The 19,875-nt window shown below is 34.9% G+C and overlaps 1 protein-coding gene across 1 annotated transcript in view; it reads right to left on the reverse strand.

Annotated features, from left to right (window-relative positions):
* Positions 1–220: 220 nt before the first annotated feature.
* Positions 221–19,875, reverse strand: part of Gmd (GDP-mannose 4,6 dehydratase) — a 43,436-nt gene continuing 23,781 nt past the window's right edge. The window contains exons 5-7 of the mRNA XM_083122394.1: positions 16,963–17,178; positions 8,574–8,642; positions 221–6,553 (exon numbers count right to left, since the gene is read on the reverse strand). Of these exons, the coding sequence (XP_082978520.1) occupies positions 6,491–6,553; positions 8,574–8,642; positions 16,963–17,178 (348 nt within the window). The 3' untranslated portion in view covers positions 221–6,490. The remainder of the gene's footprint in view (positions 6,554–8,573; positions 8,643–16,962; positions 17,179–19,875) is intronic.

The raw sequence follows: 19,875 nt of genomic DNA on the forward strand, positions 1-19,875 counted from the left end.
TATGAAAAGAAGAGAAAAAGCTAATTTATTTTTGGAATTCAGTACCCAAATACCAAGCACATTGCATATATATCACCTGAGGGTAACTGACATGGTAAAACTACTGTGAAAGTATTTTTTAAAAAGGTGTCAGAAATACATTATACACACACTTAACTGCATCCTAAAAGCTGTTGGTACTAAATACACCGAAAGATCAGTAAAAACAACAATGTAGAAGTCAAATGCAATAAAATTTATTTACTGTATATACTTTCAGCAACAATAGGCATAACAACTGTACAATTAAAGATTCTACAGAAATTCAAGGTTAACAATAAAATTAATAGTGCATACAACTAATAAAAGGCAACATTAAAATATAAAAGCACCTAAATGTTTCAAAATGCATGTATACAGAAAAAGACCTTAGACTGACCTATATAACCACAAGACAAAGGAAGAATCAGGCAGCTACAAATGCAAATAAACCTCAGCAAAGAAATAAGAAACTTTGTTCTACAAATAACTGCAAGAGAAATAACTTGGATATACAAAAATCATGTCGGTAAAGAAGAGTATATGGAAGTAATATGATCAACACTGTTCTTCAATTAATAAGTGTTTCCCAGAGCTGTTTTTGACTAGGCACTACAAAAAACTCATTGTACATCATCTGGGAATTAAATGCACATTGTTAAAACATCACCATCATCCCTTCCCCCAAATCAACCATAAATGAAATCCCAACGTTCCAAAATAATCAAAAGTAAGAGAAGATACAAACTACATATGTATACATAAAGGATGTTATCATTCAAACAAAGTTATATGCTAGATATAAAAATTGACTAATTTGAGCTGAATGTGTCCCACTGTCAGAGGCATAGTCAGGATTCCTACAATTATATATATATAAATGTTGGAAACTTGTTATGGGAAAATAGTAATGAAATAACCAGTAGTAATGTAGTTGTTACTGTATATATTTCAAGCTTCTGATAACATTTATACAACTGGATACTCTTTCACATACACACATTTCTCATTACTCCGATATCTCTGATTGGTGATAGTAAATGTTGCACTATGGCAAAAAAAAAAGAGAGTGCAAATTATTTAATCACATTAGTTATATTACTACCAAACTGAAAATTCAGGTTAAATAACCAAAGTATGAATTTGAAACTCAACCTTCCATGTATTATAAGGCAAATTAGGAGGACACCGAACACAGTGAGCTCATGCCTGTCCACACCAATGACATCTCTGACAAACAGTGGAAAAGTGCAATCAGAAATATAAACACCAATTCTGCATCATTCCACTGCAGCCTTAAAAAAAATGTATTTACACACAATCACTTTTAATAAAATATCAGTCCAGTTTCTTGTGAAATGCAGGAAAATGTAAAATGGCTGGAAAATTTTATACCAGTTTGCTATATTTGAGCCATCAAGATTGAATGTATAATGCGAAGAAATAGAAAATCTGGGATTGTAGAATCGGAGTTTCACTGTATTTTATCACTATCCCATATTAAAAACAATGCCCTAATGACAATAAATACAAACAATACATGCACGTCACTTGCTTTCATAATTTTGCTTGTTCAATCTTTACTATCTTGAAAATATATTGAAGAAAAATAAATACTTCAACGCAAATAGAATATATAAGAACAACAAATCATGATTCCGTAATTTTTCTACACTTGAAGCTTCATTCACCTTTTTGTCATTGTTTTATAACAAGATAAAATATTCAAGCTTAAATAAATGAAAGTAAAAACAACAGGTATAATTACATATTGCATGTGAAGAAAAGCTATTAATAATATTTTGTGTTATCTATTCACTTGCATGACGGACATCAATAAGACTATTTAATTTATAAAAAATATTTATCACAGTGTATATAAACATTCAAACAAGTGTTCTCAGGTTACCAGTCAAAAAGGAAAAAAAGGGATGATACCAACATCATATTATTAAAATCACTCGAAGACGTCACCCAATTAATGTAACTTTCGAGGGTCGTATAAATGAAATAAGTATTTATTATCAAAATGCCCGTGGTCTAAATACTAAGATTATGGAATTTTATATTAATGTTTTGAGTAATAATTTTGATATTATAATTGTTACTGAAACCTGGCTGCATGAGAGTGTAAATAGTAATGAATTATTTAATGGCAATTACAAAGTGTACCGTCGCGATAGACCTGGAAATAAGAGGGGAGGGGGAGTTATGATAGCAATAAAGGAATCACTGAAATCGGAAGTAATAAATTTGAATTGTGAGGTAGATACATTGGTTGTTAAAATAAGTACACGTAATAAGATTTATTACATTACTACAGTGTATTTTACGCCTGCATGCGGTATAGAAAAATATTTGTCATTTTATAATATGTTTGATTCTTTTGTGGAATTTCATGGCTCGAATATACTTATAATTGGAGATTTCAATTTACCCACGATTACCAGTTCAGGTTATGAGTTACAGAATGGTGGACCCTCTTGTAGAGCTTTGTTAATTTTTTTGAATTTTTATAACCTTCATTCTGTAAACAATATTAAAAATAGCCTCGATAGAACTTTGGATCTTATTCTTACTAACATTCCAAAGAATGTGAATATATGTAGGGAGGAAATGCCACTTGTAAAAGAAGATAACCATCATCCTGCATTGACTGTACACCTAACTGTAAGAGAATCTACTGATGTAATAACAAATGAAACTTATTATTCTTACAATTTTAAAAAAGCCAATTTCATGCAGATGTATCATTTGCTTGGAGTGGTAGATTGGTCTGTATTAGATAATATGACTGATGTAAATCAGGCGGTTAACTTTTTTTGTAATAGAGTTCATGAAGTATTTCTTGCCACAGTCCCAAAAAGAAGACGAATGACAACAAATAAATACCCATGTTGGTTTAATAATGATATCATTAAATTGATAAAGTTAAAAGAGTATTACAGAAAAAATATAAAATTTAGAATAGAATATAAGTCATTGTTTCGGCAAACTAGAAAGCAGGTAAAAACAATGATAAGTATTGCCCATTACAACTACATAAAGGAATTGGAAAGCAATTTGAAATCAAATACTAAAGAGTTTTGGAGTTTTATTAGGAATAAGAAAAGTAATAATGGTGCTTGTAACAGCACAATGAATTTTGAAGAAAATTCTCTCAAATCTGCAAAAGATATTTCTGATGGTTTTGCTAAATATTTTAGGTCCGTATATGCTGAAACATCTGAACCATGTATAATAGACGAACACACTGAGTCCATTATATCATACACATTAGCGATTTCGCCAGTTAATCAGAAAGAATATGAAAGTGCTACAAAACAGTTAAAAGGCAAACGATCTAGCGGCCCAGATGAAATACCACCTTACATTTTGAAAGGATGCTCTGAGGTATTGATGTATCCTCTCCTTAGAATTTATAACTTAATAATGAAAACACAAATGTTCCCTGATATCTGGAAGGAAACGCGTGTATGCCCCATCTTAAAATCTGGTGAAAGTTCAAAAATAGAAAATTACAGGCCCATATCAATTCTCTGTGCACCGGCGAAAGTATTCGAATCCATCCTATACAATCGCATATTTAATCATGTAAAATGTTTCTTAAGTGACAATCAACATGGTTTCTTGCCAAGTAGATCAACACAAACAAATCTGATAAATTTTGTCCAAGATATACATGATGCGTTCCATGAGAGACTTAGTGTACATGCAATATATATAGATTTCGCAAAAGCTTTTGACAGAATTAATCATAATATTCTTCTAAGAAAACTTGCAAGTTTTGGGTTATCAACACAATATGTAAATCTTTTCAAATCTTACATTATTAATCGAAAACAATATGTAACTTATAAACAAGCAAAGTCTTTTGTTTATGATGTTAAATCTGGGGTTCCACAAGGTTCAAATCTGGGTCCTCTATTCTTTGCAATTTATATTAATGATTTACCAGGTACAATCAAATTTTCAAAGTGTTTAGTGTACGCAGATGATGTTAAAATATATAGAGAAATTAGGGATATTATGGATACTAGGAAATTACAGACTGATATAAACATGGTTCATAGGTGGAGTGTAGAGAATGATATCAAGTTTAATATTAAGAAATGTTCATACATGATATTTACTAGAGCACGAAATAATGAGCGAAATGATAAGTATGTTATTAACGGCGAATTTGTTAAAAGAGTGTATTCAATTAAAGACCTAGGAGTAATTATTACCCATAATATGACTTTTACTGAGCATATTTCTTGCATTACCCAGAATGCCTACAGGAATCTTGGATTTCTAATAAGAAATGCTAAAAGTTTAAATGATATATGCTCTTTGTGTATGCTCTACAAATGTTTAGTTAGAAGCAAATTAGAATATGCTTGTTCCGTATGGGCGCCAAACTGTGACTCCCAGAAAAATATGATTGAACGTATACAGAAGAAATTTCTCAGATTTTTGTATTATAAGAAGTATCGAATATCGCCAACAATTCTTAAAATATCATACAATGATTTATTAAATGAATTTGATTTTGTAAGCCTGTCAAATAGACGTGAAATTTCTCAACAAATGTTTCTGTATAGAATAATAAATGGACATATTGATAGTAGTTCTATACTAGAGAGAATCTGGTTTAATGTGAGACAGGGTCATTTACGTAATAGACGTTTACTCTCATACAAAATCCCAAGAACAGAAATGTATAAAGGTTCCCCACTACAAAAAATGACACTTCAATATAACAAGATCTCAAATCATTTGGTGGACTTGGATTTCGGCATGACACGAACCAAATTTATGAATATGTTAAAGGGTTATCTCTCTTAATATGTATTTATTATGATAATTGGATTTGTCATATTGAAGTTTGTTGTAATGATATATTATACCAGTGTTTGTGATACTTGTTTTGTGTAATTCAGATGAAATGTGTAAATATCTGAACATTTGTTGTCACAGTTAAGCAGTAAACCTGTTCTGTCACCAAGATGTCTGTATATATATATATATTATGTATTAACTGTCTAGGTTTGTGAATATGTGTGTGTGTAAAGGAGGAAGGAGGGTGAATGTGTACGTGCGTACATACAAGTTGTAAATGAAAATGTAATATTTTGATATTACCTTTCTGTAATTGGAGACTTGTCTCTGTTGAAGGGAAATAAATAAATAAATAAATAAATAAATAAATTGGATGCTAACGCAGACTTAACCTTACTGCTAACCCAAGAACAATTGTTTGAATCATGTCACCAGGAAAGTTACAATTCCTACGTAAACATATTTTTTATCACAAACATGTACTGTATACGAACACCTTATCTACCAATTAAAACATACCAACACATTCATTCCAGTGTAATATATTTACAAGTTATTTTTCTTTAAAAAGCACAGGTGGGAATATGCCTAAAAACCTGCATAATCTTTTGGCACTGTTGGAATGGTTAGTCTGATTGTGATCATAACAATTAATACTCTTAAGGAAATTGCATCCACATCCCATAATACTAAATGGATGATACTTATTAAGTATAGTATAACATGTATATATAGCCACTGCCCAGTAGCTAGCTAGTTGTCACTGGACGACTTTAGTCTTTCTTGAGGTTGAAACTAAGGCTGAGCTGATACAACTCTGGACTAATGCCAATACTTGACGATTGTAAAAATAAAAAGTTATTCAAAATATTATTCTAAATAAAAATTTAGATGCCTGTGTAATATCCAGGATAATTAGACTGTAAAAGTTCCATGAGGCATTTTTGTGAACCCTGTGAAACATCCAAAGTCTGGAAAAGTATCAGCCGGTATCAGTAAAAAATTTCAACCAATACTTCATATACCGATACCAATATATCAGCATTAGTATCGATTCAACCCTAGTTTAAACAACTGCAACTCAAATCTAGATTGTGTGGGAACAATCTTATTCAGATTACGCATTTATCATAAGAATGGTCTAAGTGAAATGTTATGTGGTAAAAAATAGGAATCTATATGCATACTTGCATCACAAATCCACAGTACATTACGATTCCTTATTGTTACCAACTGCAGTGTTCAGTGTCTGTCCTTTCTTTCAGAACTAAAAAATCACATAAAGCTAAAAAAAATTAAGTAACATAATTTTCCTATGTAAACATCAGACTCAGATGTGACTTGCTACATCCATAACACTCTCAGAATGTTCCCAAGAAGGTAAAATATAATATTCTCCTTTTCAAAAAAGGAATTTGTGCAAATAATTGCTTCACTTTTGTGCCACACTACAAGAGAAACTGTTCACGTATTTCTCTGTCAAGATGTGTTTTCGGATATGGTCCCATGTGTAACAAAATTCTGCACATTCACCAAAGTCGATTTTTTTTAAAACTCTAACACCATGGAAACGAACCATACCATCCCCACAAACATACACACATGTAGATGTAGTAAGGCAACCAGTGAGATAACAGCATGATGCAAACTAAGCTCCGGGGTTCTTCTTCATCAGTTCCAAGTCAGATTGAACCATGTCTTTTACTAATTCCTGTGGAGGAAAAAACTTATAGGTTAACATAATGCTAGATTATACTTAGAGCATGTGTTCTACATATGACATGGAAATCAAAGAGCAGTTCCTATTCACAATGTACTCCAAAGGATCCTGTTAAGGCAAACGAAGAACTAGAAAAAAGGAGAAGGTATGAGTTAATATATCATCAAGCAAACATTTTGGTTGGACTCTTCAAAGAAGAAATGGAAAACATTGAATTGAAAGGCAACAGAAGTGAATGAGATCCCTATTTAACTATTTAAAGAAGGAAATCTTATGTAATGAAATCTATGAGATTTGCTCAGGGTATCTCTAAAGCAAGTGAAAGAAAACAAGTCTCTGTGCAAGTAATGATGCAAGATGGCTCCACCAATGAACATGTGAGGGAATGGGATTGCGTGGAAAGGGGAAAGCGACTGCAATTACCAGCCTTCGCAGCAGCATACTGCTTTGCTCTGCCCACTCAATTTCCCCCTTCTCTGCTGCTATGCACAGCTTGCTCCCCAGATTCTAGGGATAGAGTATCAGGTTACAAAATCACTGACAAACCAGGAATATAGAATTTATGGAAGAAGTATGTAGAACAGCTATATTACAAAAGTTTGTCTAACTACAGAAAATGAAGGGGATATATCTGATGATGAGAAAACGTTTCCCATTCTAAAGGAAGAATCTGAGCAAACACTTATAGAAATGAAGAACTGAAAGGCAACAGAAGTGGATGAGATCCCTATTTAACTAATCAAGTGCTTTGGTAAAGAAAAGGAGATCTTATGCTTATGCAACGAAATCTATGAGATTTGTCCAACAACTTGAAGAAGACTGTCTTAATCCCTCTACGGAAGAAAACTAATGCCAGGAAATGTAATGAATACAGGCAACAATTTTCTTGTGAGTAGTAAACTGATGCTTATATGCGAAGACTGATGGAGAGTTGAAAGAAGAACAGTTTGGTTTCAGGAAGGATAAAAGTACAAGAAATGCAACTATATTACTGTGGATAATTGGCGAAAGATACCTAGAGAAAGGAAAGGAAGTGTTTGTAGTATTTGTGGATCCGGAGACATCATTTGATAGGGTGAATTGGATGAAGCATACAGAGATACTGAAGAAATCTGGCATGGATTGGAAAGCGAGGAGGCTCTAAAGCCATCTGTACATGAAACAATGAGTTAAAGAGAACAGAAATAGAGGTAATGCTTCCTTCAACAACCACATAATAACTGAATAAGAGGGAGATCCACACAGCCTGGTGATGGACAGAAGGCTAGAATTTTACATGGGTGCTTATGCTTACATGTAAAAATGACCCATGACTCTCATTGTAACTTTCCTGCCACTTTGGCTAATTGAACGATGAAGATGAGTGATGAGCTCTCAAGTTGACCCCTTAACATATTCAGCCACCAAGTATGCAAGAGCAAGCTTTTTCATCCTCCATAAAAGATACATGGAGTCTAAACACATTTTTTAAAAATTATAAGCTTTATCTAGCTTAATAATTGACGAAGTTCCACTTGCAACTGTATGTGAGGATAAATTCACAACTTAGAACTGAACACCTTATGGCAGAATTGAAATAAAGGTGTATCTTGAGAAAGACTGTACCTGCTCATCTTAAGTACTGATAAATTTAAAGAATGCAAAAAATAACTCAGTACCATGAATGACTGGTTCTTCTTAAAGGTTCGCATAACCACTTTTTGTAGATGCAAAATAATCTAACACAGTTATTTCTAATGGTTTTTATTTTATTTTATCTGCAACGTCTCGTTCTGGTTTCCCAGAACTTTTTCAAGCAACTGTGTTAGATTATTTTGTATGAATGATTGAACAAGGAAAAAATTGAGTTACAACATTACTTTGTGGCCAAAAATGAAACCAATCCTCCAAGTGTCTAATATATGGCCAACCAAAACTACATAAGAAAAAGATATCCTTTTAACACTGATAATAGCAGCATACAAACAAAGTTTACCTAAGTGATTTACTGAGCTGAAATTTTTAAACGTACCTTAAAAGTAACTTTTGGCTTCCAACCAAATTGTTTGTTGGCCTTGGTTGCATCTCCTAATAATATGTCCTAAAAAATAAAAAAATCATAAAATAAGACAAACTACTTTTTTATTAAAACAACAGTGTTATAGAATAGAAATTCATGAATGGTACTGTTTGTTTACTTTCACAGAAAGATTGAAAATCTATGAATTTATTCCTTAACTCACCTACCAAAATTGTATAGTAGTTGATTTCAGTAAACGCATGTGTAATATGTGTAAGCAGTGTGTGAGGCGAGGAAGGAGTGTTAGTTCGAGAGGATGCCAAGTGAGCCACAAGGAGGAGAGTACACAAGACGGCACCATGTGATAGTACTGGTGCCCTATTAATTTAATATTGTTGTTAATTTCTTAAAGACAGAGATTTAACAAAAGTTTTCATTCTATGATGATGGAATACAAAACCTGATGCCTCACTATAAAAAGTTCAGCAACTACTTCTATTTTTTCTAAATAGCCTATTGAAATTTACTCTTTGGATGCATCTTGTAAAATGGCAAATTAATGGTTCTGATGGGTTTACAAAAATGGCAAAAGCTCACTTTATGCTCAGTTAGAATAATCGGAACTGAACCTATGGATTCATGTGAGAACCACATTAGAAAATGGGCATATGCATCTAGAAACATTAAAAAGAAGTACACACAATTTTTTCTCTAATCTTCCGAAGTATACGAGGGTGTACCCAAAAAAAATGGATTTTTTTAAAAGCCATGTATTTTTTTTTTTTACAAAACAACCTTATCACCTTCAAAGTACTCTCCATGACACTTAATACATTTGTCCAATCTGTGATTCCATTCTTGGAAACATTTTTTAAACTCATCTGTTGTGATGACTGACAGCTCCTTCCTCGTTTTTTTCTTCACCTCTTATACATCGTCAAATTGCTGTCCCTTCATGTCCCTCTTCATTGGGGGAAACAAAAAAAAGTCACAAGTATAGCACCATGTCTTGTCACCAGTAATGACCTTGGAAAAAAAGTCTGGGTCGCTTCGGAGCTCTTCTTTCAAAGCATGGCATGTTTCCACTCGACACTCTTTTTACTGGTCACTCAGATTCTGAGGCACAATTTTCGCAGCGACCCTTCTCATTCCCAAATCTTCCGTTAAAATTTGCTGAACCGAGCTCCAAGATAGTCCAGATAACGTCCCCAGCTCTTCAATGGTCCGTTGTTGTTCTTCAAGCACAAGTTCACGAATTTTATCGACATTTTCATCCGTTCTGGAAGTTGACGGACGTCCAGAACAAGGTTCGTCATCAATCGACATGTCACCTTTTTGGAGCGAGAAAACCACTCGTACACTTGAGTTTTCCTCATAGCACTGTCCTTGTAAGCTGTGTTCAACATCACAACAGTTTCTGTGGCATTTTCCCCAAGCAAGAAACAAAATTTCACGAAAAAAAATTACTGTGACCAGAGACAACCTTCCCCGGCAAAGCCATTGGGTGCACTGAACTCACAACGAGTTGCTCGACCCTTGCCTAGTAGGAAAATTCGTACTACGGAATCTCCGCCCAGCGCAATGCTATTCCAGTTTTTTTTTGGTACCCCCTCATTGTTATACAGCGTATTTCTGTGATCTTGAATCAAACTGGCAGGGTGGATGGAAATTGGCCCAAGTATCCATCTGAGATAAGGAACCCTGGTCCATAAACATGTCATTAATAAGTTATAAGCCAAAACTAGTTGGGGTTGCCTATGACAGTGGAATAAGACAATTGAAAGATGAGGCTTGTAGATTTAATACGGACATCACTACAGTGTATCGTAGCACTCTATGACAAAAACCTTACAATTTTTGTTCAAAATGGCAGCCTCCAGCATTGATGCAGGCACAACAGCACCGCAAAAAGCTCTGGTGCATCACTCTAACATCCCTGAAGTCGTTCTGACGATATCGCATATGACAAAGATTATTGCCAGGAGGGGATGCAATGGTGTCCCTCACCTCGGCATGCAATTGTCAGTCGATACTGCAAAGCAGTGCACCAAGAATGTCTGTATCACATCTGCAAGCTGCATCTTTCAGTTGTCTTATTGCACTGTCATACGCAGCCCCAACTACTTTTAGCTTATAAGTTTTTACTGATGCATTTCCAGACTGGTGTTCCGTATCTCATATTAGTACTTGGGGTCAGTCTCCAAGCACCCTGCCAGTTTGATTCAAGGTCACGGAAACACCCGGTATATGACAAACTTACAGGCAACTTATAGAGACCAGATTTATAAAATTGTTACATTAACATGCTATTACCAGCCAATAACCAATATGACCTAGTTAAATAAATAAATTAAAATAAACGTAAGTCTCTGGTGCAACAACAGTCCACTGATGGCAGCGGCTTGTCAAGTGGCTTTTCAATGGAGGACGCATAATCAGCACACCAGTGGTCGGAAGTAGCACGCTACTTGTAGCATACCTACTGTAGCTAGCTACAAAATTTGTAGCTGTAGCGGCATTAAATTTTGAAAATTGTAGCTGTAGCTGTAGTGAAGTTACAAAATTCCTGTAGTTGTAGCGAAAATTTCGCTAAAGCTACATTCCTTCTCAGCATTTTGAGGAAAAGTTTAAATGTGGCACCAGAGTAAAAAGAAAAAAAACAAAGTCTATTGCATGGAAATACAGATAATCTAGATGATACATATCTTGATATTGCAGATTATATATATCCGCATAATTTATTTCATTAGGATCTGGATAATTCTAATATCCAGATAACTAACTGACATATGTGAATATATTCCGGCTAACAGCTACTTTTATTGAGCTACATCACTAGGGAAACATACTTCCTTTGCTGCAAAGGAAAAAATCCTTCCCAATTTTCTTTGGTTTGCTGATTCAATACTGAAATTTTGGGTATTGAACTCAGTACTGCTGACACTAAATGCAAGAGTATTAACAGGAGCTCGTAGTAAATTGAATTTGTCACCGACTGTTCAAGTTGACTTCATAATTGAGCCTCCCCAATGACTTAGTGGTTATGCTATCACCTTGAAATAAAAAAGTCTCACATTTGATCTCTGGTAGAGGAATTGGTTCAAATCCCACTTAAAAGCACAGGTACAAGCACGATTAACATATCTGAGCAACAACTGGTCTTAAAATCAAACCTCGACAAATTGACTTCATAACGATATTTACCAAATTCTCTCATTTTCGTGGAACATTTTCGTTGTCGCCTTGTAATCAAGGGGTCCTGGGTTCGATACCCGGTGGAGGCACATAGTAGTTCGGATCCCACTTTAAACTGTAGGTCCAGTCCCAATTAGCCTATCTGTGCATAAAGTGGACATAAAACACCAACTCAATCATTCAATAAAAAATCGTGGAACATTTTCAATCCTTCATCTTTGTTAATTTAGAATTCTTAAGGGAAAAAAAAACACATCATGTTCAGTACTTGTTTTTCCTACTTTACAAAGATATGTTAACAGTAACTTCATAAACAAAAAGTCATGATAAAACTAATAATCAGAAACAAATGTGTTAAAAAAAAGAAGCAACCATTTATAATTTATCCAGCTGTTCTAAAACTGTGGTTGTGTTTGGCATTACTGAACTTGGCCTGAACTCTTGGTGTGAGAAAAACCAGATGTTGTGCAATGTGACTCACCACCCCATTTTTTTCCTCTCATTTTTTTTTCTGATTGCAAAGAGGGTGGGCATTCTTTCCATGTGTACACAGGGTCCATGTTTTTAGGATGTTTTTCGTCAGGTGTCATATTTCAATTCCACCTATTCTCAACATTGGGGATATCAAATTGCAGTTGAAGCTTTGTGTGCCAGTCAAGGTGTCATTTCTTTGTTTGCAAATTTGTTCTTTGTTAAATGTCGTCAAGTTCTCCCCACCCATTTTTTTTTCGTCCATCTGTTTCTTTGGTAGTGCTTACCGAATTTCATAGGCATGTTGATGCAGGTATAGGACGTAAAATGAATAATAGAAATCAACATCTATCACAAAAAGTTAAAGCTCTTTATTGTATGACTTTGTTACAGGGATAAGGCTCTGAACATTATAGATCTTGGTCATTAATGAATTGAAAACATTACAACAATGAGAAATCATAGATGCTTTGACACAGGAGACTGTCTTAACCCTTTTGGTGTGTATGGATATAATTGGAAAGTGCACAGCCCACATATGATTTTTGACCCTTTTGTGAAAATTAATTTTTCTGTTACTATTTGCTATATAGACATAAAACTTTTCACACTGATTCAAAATACTAAGGGATAGAACTTATCGTACAGAAACGTTACGTATATTTCATCAAACGTCAGTGTTGCCATCCTAAAATATATTAAATATCTCGAAAAAAAAAAATGTTTTGTTCTTACATACAGGGTCCGTTCTGAAAGTATCCGAACTTATTTATTTGCAAACAATTTATTGATGACAATTACAACTGCTGTCAATATTCTTCAATGTAGGCACCTTCAGCCTCAATACAGCGAGTATAGCGACTTTTCCACTGTTTACAGCAGTCCTGGAAGTCCTTGACTGACACCCTCTTTAATGCTGCGGTCGTGGCAGCTTGAACCTCTTCAATTGACGCAAAATGCCTCCCCTTGAGCACCTTTTTGACCTTGGGAAACAAAAAGAAGTCAGCCGGTGCCAAGTCCGGGCTGGAAGGGGAATGAGGCAGCATTGCCACGCGTACGCTGGCCAAAAGCTCACCTACCAACAGCGCTGTGTGAGCCGGCGCGTTGTCGTGGTGAAGCACCCACCTGTCAGCGATGTCAGACCGGATGCGCTGGACCCTCTGTCGGAGATGCTGAAGCACTGTTTTGTAGTAAGCTGCATTCATGGTGGTCCCAGCAGGTACAAACTCTTTGTGCACAACCCCCCTTCACATCGAAAAAGACAAGGAGCATTGTTTTCACCTTTGATTTTGACATCCGGGCCTTCTTTTGACGAGGGGATGCGGGGGTGTGCCATTCTGAACTTTGTCTGTTGCTTTCGGGGTCATAAGCCTCCCGTAGCATGGTTAAAGTCTCCGTAAAGTTTTTTCTCAATTTAACACAAAATTTCACAGCGTAGCGCTGTTCCAAAGTGCGCTCCATTTTCACCAAATCCACCAACTGCGAATTCTCGACGCGACGTTTTTTTCCGTGTACACAACACGAGCGATTGCACCTCAACCAGTGCTCGCAGGCAACTGAGCAGAGCCTTGTTTTGAAGGTTAAGGTCCCCACTGCCACCTGGCACAGCTTACCCGAACCCTCGACCGATTCTCGCTCTGCGCTGCGGACAGTTCGGATACTTTCAGAACAGACCCTGTATATCTTTACTTTTCCAAGTATTCAGTGGATTATGGATATTCCTTACAGTAAGGTAACATTATTATCTATTATTTATCAATTACTATTTATTATTAAGTACGATTACATTGAAATCGGACACGTAAAGCGGTTTCAACATCACAAGGAATAGTACATTTCCCATCCATCTGGGAAAAGAAAGATGACATGAAGCATACAAGAAATAAAATTGACATTGGCATACAAACATATCCTCAGACCCTCAATTTTGTGTTTGAATACAAAATACTAAAGTTTACAAAATAATTTACAAAAGTTTATGATATTTTCTTGAAGCATCAGTGTTGCCATCTCATAATAATAAAAATTTTCATTATCATTTATTTTTTAAAAATATTCAACCAATGATACATATTCATCCAAATAAGGTATTTTTTTAATATTTTTATGTGGTATAATTTTATAATTTCATCAGTGTTGCAAACCAAAAACAATTACAATATGAGTACGAAATGTAAAAATCAGCTCATCATAAAAACAAATATGTGGTATGAAAAAATGAGAAGTTAAGTTTACTATGCCATCCAAACATATGTTACATTATAGTTCTTGGATTCTTGATAACATGAAATCAACAGAAGTTGAAAAAATTGGAATGAAAAATAGTCTTCAAAGCATCCTATGAGCCGCAAAGGAACTATTACCTACGTAACTGATTTGTGAAATTTCAGGAGGAGAGATGTAAATAGTGTAAAGTGTCACAATATTATGTTTGTAAATAGTGGTACCATAGTGTATGAAGTTTGTGATGTATAATGTAAGTGTCTAGATGTTTGATGTAAATTGTGAAAGGTGGTGTATATGTGAATAGATTCAGCCCTTGTTGGGCACCATACAGTTTTAGCTGCTTTTTTTAATGAAAATCACGCTAGATGCCTCTTTTGCAGAATACATTTGGATATTCACGTTTTTCCTCGGTGAGGGATACATTAGAGGAAAAACACTTTTGCTTTGTATCGATCAAATCACATTCTTTACACGGGAACAACCTAGGACAGCATTGTCGACCATTGTGCGAACGCAACAAAAAGCACAGAACAGGCATCACTCGTAAACATGTAAGAAAAACAAAGAAACCACACTTGTGCTGCACGTACCGGTCAAGATATGTACTAAAATATCCAGCCTTTGCAGCGAAACAATCGCCGAATCACATAGTAACAAGCAAGAATTTTCATAAGCACTCAAAAACTAAGAACGTATATATACGTTATCCACGATTCGAGCGCAAAAGGGGAAAACGTATATATACATTCTCCACGCCAAAATTTATTTCCAAGTTTGAAGGAAATAAATAACTCTTGATTATACAGCAAATGCTAAAGAAGTTATTTAACAATATTTGATTTTAGTACTTGGTAAGTCTTTCTATTGGAAAGGTGTGTGTGTGGGGGGGGGGGGGGGGTACAGATTCCATGGATCCTCCCTAAATACGTCCTTGACCCTTGACTGCAGTTGAAATAATTAAGAAAATTATGCCATCGAGAAGGCACCTACAACACTATGACTCTATTTAATTTAGAAGACTCCCATGTAGCCAAATTGCTACAAGAAATAAGTTTTTATTTTTTATTTAATCCATTTTTGTCTCAATTTAGAAACACAAACCAAGGAAACTTTACATTTTTCATGATTTTGATAATATTTGGACTCCAGAATGGGGTTGGTTAGAATTTTGCACAACTCAGAATATTCAGATCATAGGAAAGGATCAAACAAAAATTTCCTCATGTCAATTAAAATGCTACTGACACACCGATATCATTAGGGCTAAGTTAGTTTGACATTTACTTCATTTACGCAGAGTACAGATAATAAAAATGAGGGTTAATTGATACTCTTCAGAAGCCTCTGTCTCTCCTGGAGTCCACAATATGACACATGGCAGATAGACATGATCTAGAAATATTTTGAGGGTGGAGGAGCAGTTGTCTGAACCAATGATATAAATGATTTAATTAACATGTTAGCAACTGTCCTGTCAAGAAAATTTATCAAAAAGTTAAAGAATTGAATAACAAAAAGGGATGTTAAATGAAGTTAACGAAAACAAAAGTTCCAGATTATTTTTTTATGCATATTATTATAATTAGTATTGTGCATAAATCTTATATGGTACTGTCATTCAAAGCCATGCAATCCCAATCTAATCCTTGCCTTCATGCAAGTTTGAAGGAAATAAATAACTCTTGATTATACAGCAAATGCTAAACAAGTTATATAACATTATTTCATTTTAGTACTTGGTAAGTCTTTCCATTGGGAAGGGGGGGGGGGGGAGAGAGGGTACAGAACCGATGGATCCTCCCTAAATACGTCCTTGACCCTTGACTGCAGTCGAAATTATTTAGAAAATTATGCAAACTGCACAGCTTTCATTATTTCTTTCCAGCAACATTGTGGAGAGGAATGGATTTTGTGATTAAATGAATATCTCATGGGAAATAATAAATAATTTAAAGCAAAAGCCTGATAGCTTGATAAGATACAGGGTGATTCTTATAGAACCAGCCCGACAAAATGACCTGACCTGTAGTATAAAATATACTACATAGATATGAATGTAATTTATATAATTCCAATTGTGTGTTGGCAATCGATTCTGACACCCAGTACATGCGCAAGAGAAACACTCGCTGTTGAACATTGTACTCCAGGACTGTCTCCTGGGCACTGCAAACATGTTCGTAGGTGCACCGCTACGTGTCCTTGAACCTTGCAGCATAAGTACTGCCACTTTTCAGACCATCCACACACCATTCGACTCAGCATGAACCACGGATTATCAGATCGTAATTGTGAGTGGTTATATGCATCACCTACAGCATTATTAGCAAATTCATCAGGCCGGTTTTATACAAATCACCCTGTATAATTCTAATGGAAACTACTTAAATAGTTTCAATTTAAAGGTGGCAATTGGTAAGAGCATCAGCAGCAGGTCAAAATGCTATCAGCTCAGCACGAATAAAAATTCTACGCAGAAAAGCAATAATTATAAAATACACACACTTACCACTTCTGTAGGCCTGAAGAACTTTGGATTCACTCTAACACGGATCACACCAGTGTCTCTCTCTTTCCCCACTTCTTCGACTCCTTTCCCTTCCCACACAATTTCCTTTCCGACTTCTGAAAATGCAGCCTCCAGAAATTCACGTACACTGTGGGTTTCACCAGTTGCTATTACGAAATCTTCGGGCTTTTCTTCCTGCAGCATTAACCACATAGCCTGTTCAGAGAAAATGGGGTAAAATAGAGAACTGCTTATTGGTATTTATTATGGATGGACCCATACGAATTTTTGCAAATGAATATATGCATTTACATAATAAAACAAGAGTATATACAGAAATTATACTTTGATATTCATAAAAATAACAATGAAATGGCAAAGTTTTTCACACGTTTACAGAAATATATGACCAGTAATTTTACTGATAAAACAATACAATGATATGCTTACTCTGAAACTCTTAGGGAGAATTCACACCGAAGAGACAAGCGACACGTGACCCAAGAGTTTCACACCAAAGAGACATGCAACGCAACATGCGGCATGTGAGTTTCACACCAAAGAGTAGGGTTGACATGTTTAAAACAAGTGTTTTAAACAACTTCTTTTAAACGTTTAAAACACATGGCATTGTTTTTTCATAAATGTTTAAAACAAAAGTTACCCCCACACCCCCTATACGCCTTCACAGCATGGTGCTATGCACAGGGGAGCACTTTACCTTTTTTTTTTTTACCTTTTTACATGTTTTTTTTTTCAGATTTGTTTAAAACACATTTTGAAACTTGGTGTTTGACAGTTTGTGGTTATTTGTGTGTTTTATAACTATGCCTTGCATTCAATGCATGTTATTCTGTTTATTGTGTATAGAAATCTGTTCAGTGGCTAAAAATGTATATTGAATTAACAAAGGACATGTCGTGATGAATACCCGTGGGTCCAGTTTAAAATGCCTGTTTTTTTTTTTTACAGGTGTTGAAAATATTTAAAAAATTGAATACTACATGAATGAAACAGTTTTGTTTCTCACTTAACACACTGCAAAATGTACACATTGTTGATAATGTCAGTCGCATTCACAATAAAATATATTAAAAAAACAAGACAAAAAAAAAGACAAGAGTAGCTACCATGTAGACTCAGTGGGTCTGGCAACTGTGGATTAGTTGAAGCTTCTCAAAACACATTTAAGACTAAAATACATGTATATTTTAAGAAGTTAGTCAAGTATCTACTTTATAATAGGAACACAGTCCATCCTTGGATGATTAAGATTCTTTATTAATCATTATTCTTAGAAAATAAGTCTTCTTGGCATTATGTTTTAAACATTTTATTTGTTTAAAACATGTTTTTTTTTGTTTCTTCTTTAAAACATGTTCAAAACAAAAAAAAAAATCTGTTGTGTTTCTTTGCACGTGATACGCAGCAAGCAACACTTGTTTTTTTTGCTCAGTTCGCATGATGATGCCGATATAATTGCATTAATCAGTTTATTAGTCACCCAAAAAAACCTAACAAGAGACACTGTTACATCTAAATCACATTGTAAAATTTGTGCAAGTTATTGAAACTCAGGAGAGGCATGTTGTGCATGAGAAAACTGAGATATTATGCACTGACATCAAACTGTATATGCTAGATTTTCCAGCCTGGATAAAGAAAATACCTAAACACTAGAGAAATGGTTCTCTATCTTCGTGAAACCATGTCCCAGTACTTTTTTTTAAGTCAATGCCCTTAGCCCAAGAATTTTCCTCATAAATACCTTCACAGTAATAAAGATTTTATGCATGAATTAACATGTACCTATGAAATTAAATATAGATAAATAAGTTTTAGCATAATCATAAAGAGTAATAACAGTTTGATTATGTGTGTAGAATTGTTGACAAATATAAAAATATGAATGACGAAGTGGTAATGTCGTCTCCTTGTAATTAAGTGATGCCGGGTTCGATAACCGGTGGAGGCGCATTGTGGTGCAGGTCCAACTTTAAACTGAAGGTCGAGTCCTGATAAGTATATTTGTGCATAAAATGGACTTAAAAAACGAAAATTCACAACTCAAATATGTTATTGGGATTATGATAATTGTCAACAATTTTCAGCAGAACCTCTTGCAGCTCAGTATAAATGATACAAGGGCACGGTATCGGGTCACAGCCTGGCAGTTGAGAAACAATGCACTAGGTTACTTGACCATGTTGACTGATTTATTTTGGACTAAAGTGCCTCCACATGCTGGCTTTTTTAAATAAAAGCTATCACATCATAATTGGCGAAAACACGGCCTCTTTACACGATGTTGAAGGTCAATTACAGTCGATAAATGCATCGAAAAACTTGTTAAAGCGAAAAGAACGGTGTGTTTAAATCTTAAAACATTGTACATATCAATACTTTATTATATCAATAAATTTGATAGTTGGGTTCTGTTACAAAGTCTAAATATAACTCGTTGGAGTGAAGCATTCACTGCGCAAACGCGAACAACCAACTAAAGCAACACGATGCATGGTATTGAGAAAACGGCACAGTCCGAGAGACACGTAAGCGACATGCAACACATGCATCTTGCCATGTCTCTTCGGTTCGAAAGGTTGCATTGATTACTGGGGGTTCGCTTCCAATAGACACGTGTCTTGTGTCGCATGTTTCTTCGGTGTGAATTCTTCCTTAAGTAACTGTAAGGCCAAGTTCTAGCTTCTAATTGTAACACAACTTGTAGGTTAGAGATCCTTAAAAATTGAGCAGCTCGGGAGTTTTTGAAATTTGTGGTTTTAAAGTAAAATTAGGCACAATATTAAAAAAAAAATCTCCAAGTTCATGAAAGAACTTTATCATCAGATGCTGGCCGACTACAATATCGTGCAAGGCCAACTCTGAAAGGAGATGAATGGTTTATTCAGA

The sequence above is a fragment of the Lepisma saccharinum genome, chromosome 5, assembly GCF_977018435.1.
Source record: "Lepisma saccharinum chromosome 5, izLepSacc3.1, whole genome shotgun sequence".
Classification (NCBI taxonomy): domain Eukaryota; kingdom Metazoa; phylum Arthropoda; class Insecta; order Zygentoma; family Lepismatidae; genus Lepisma; species Lepisma saccharinum.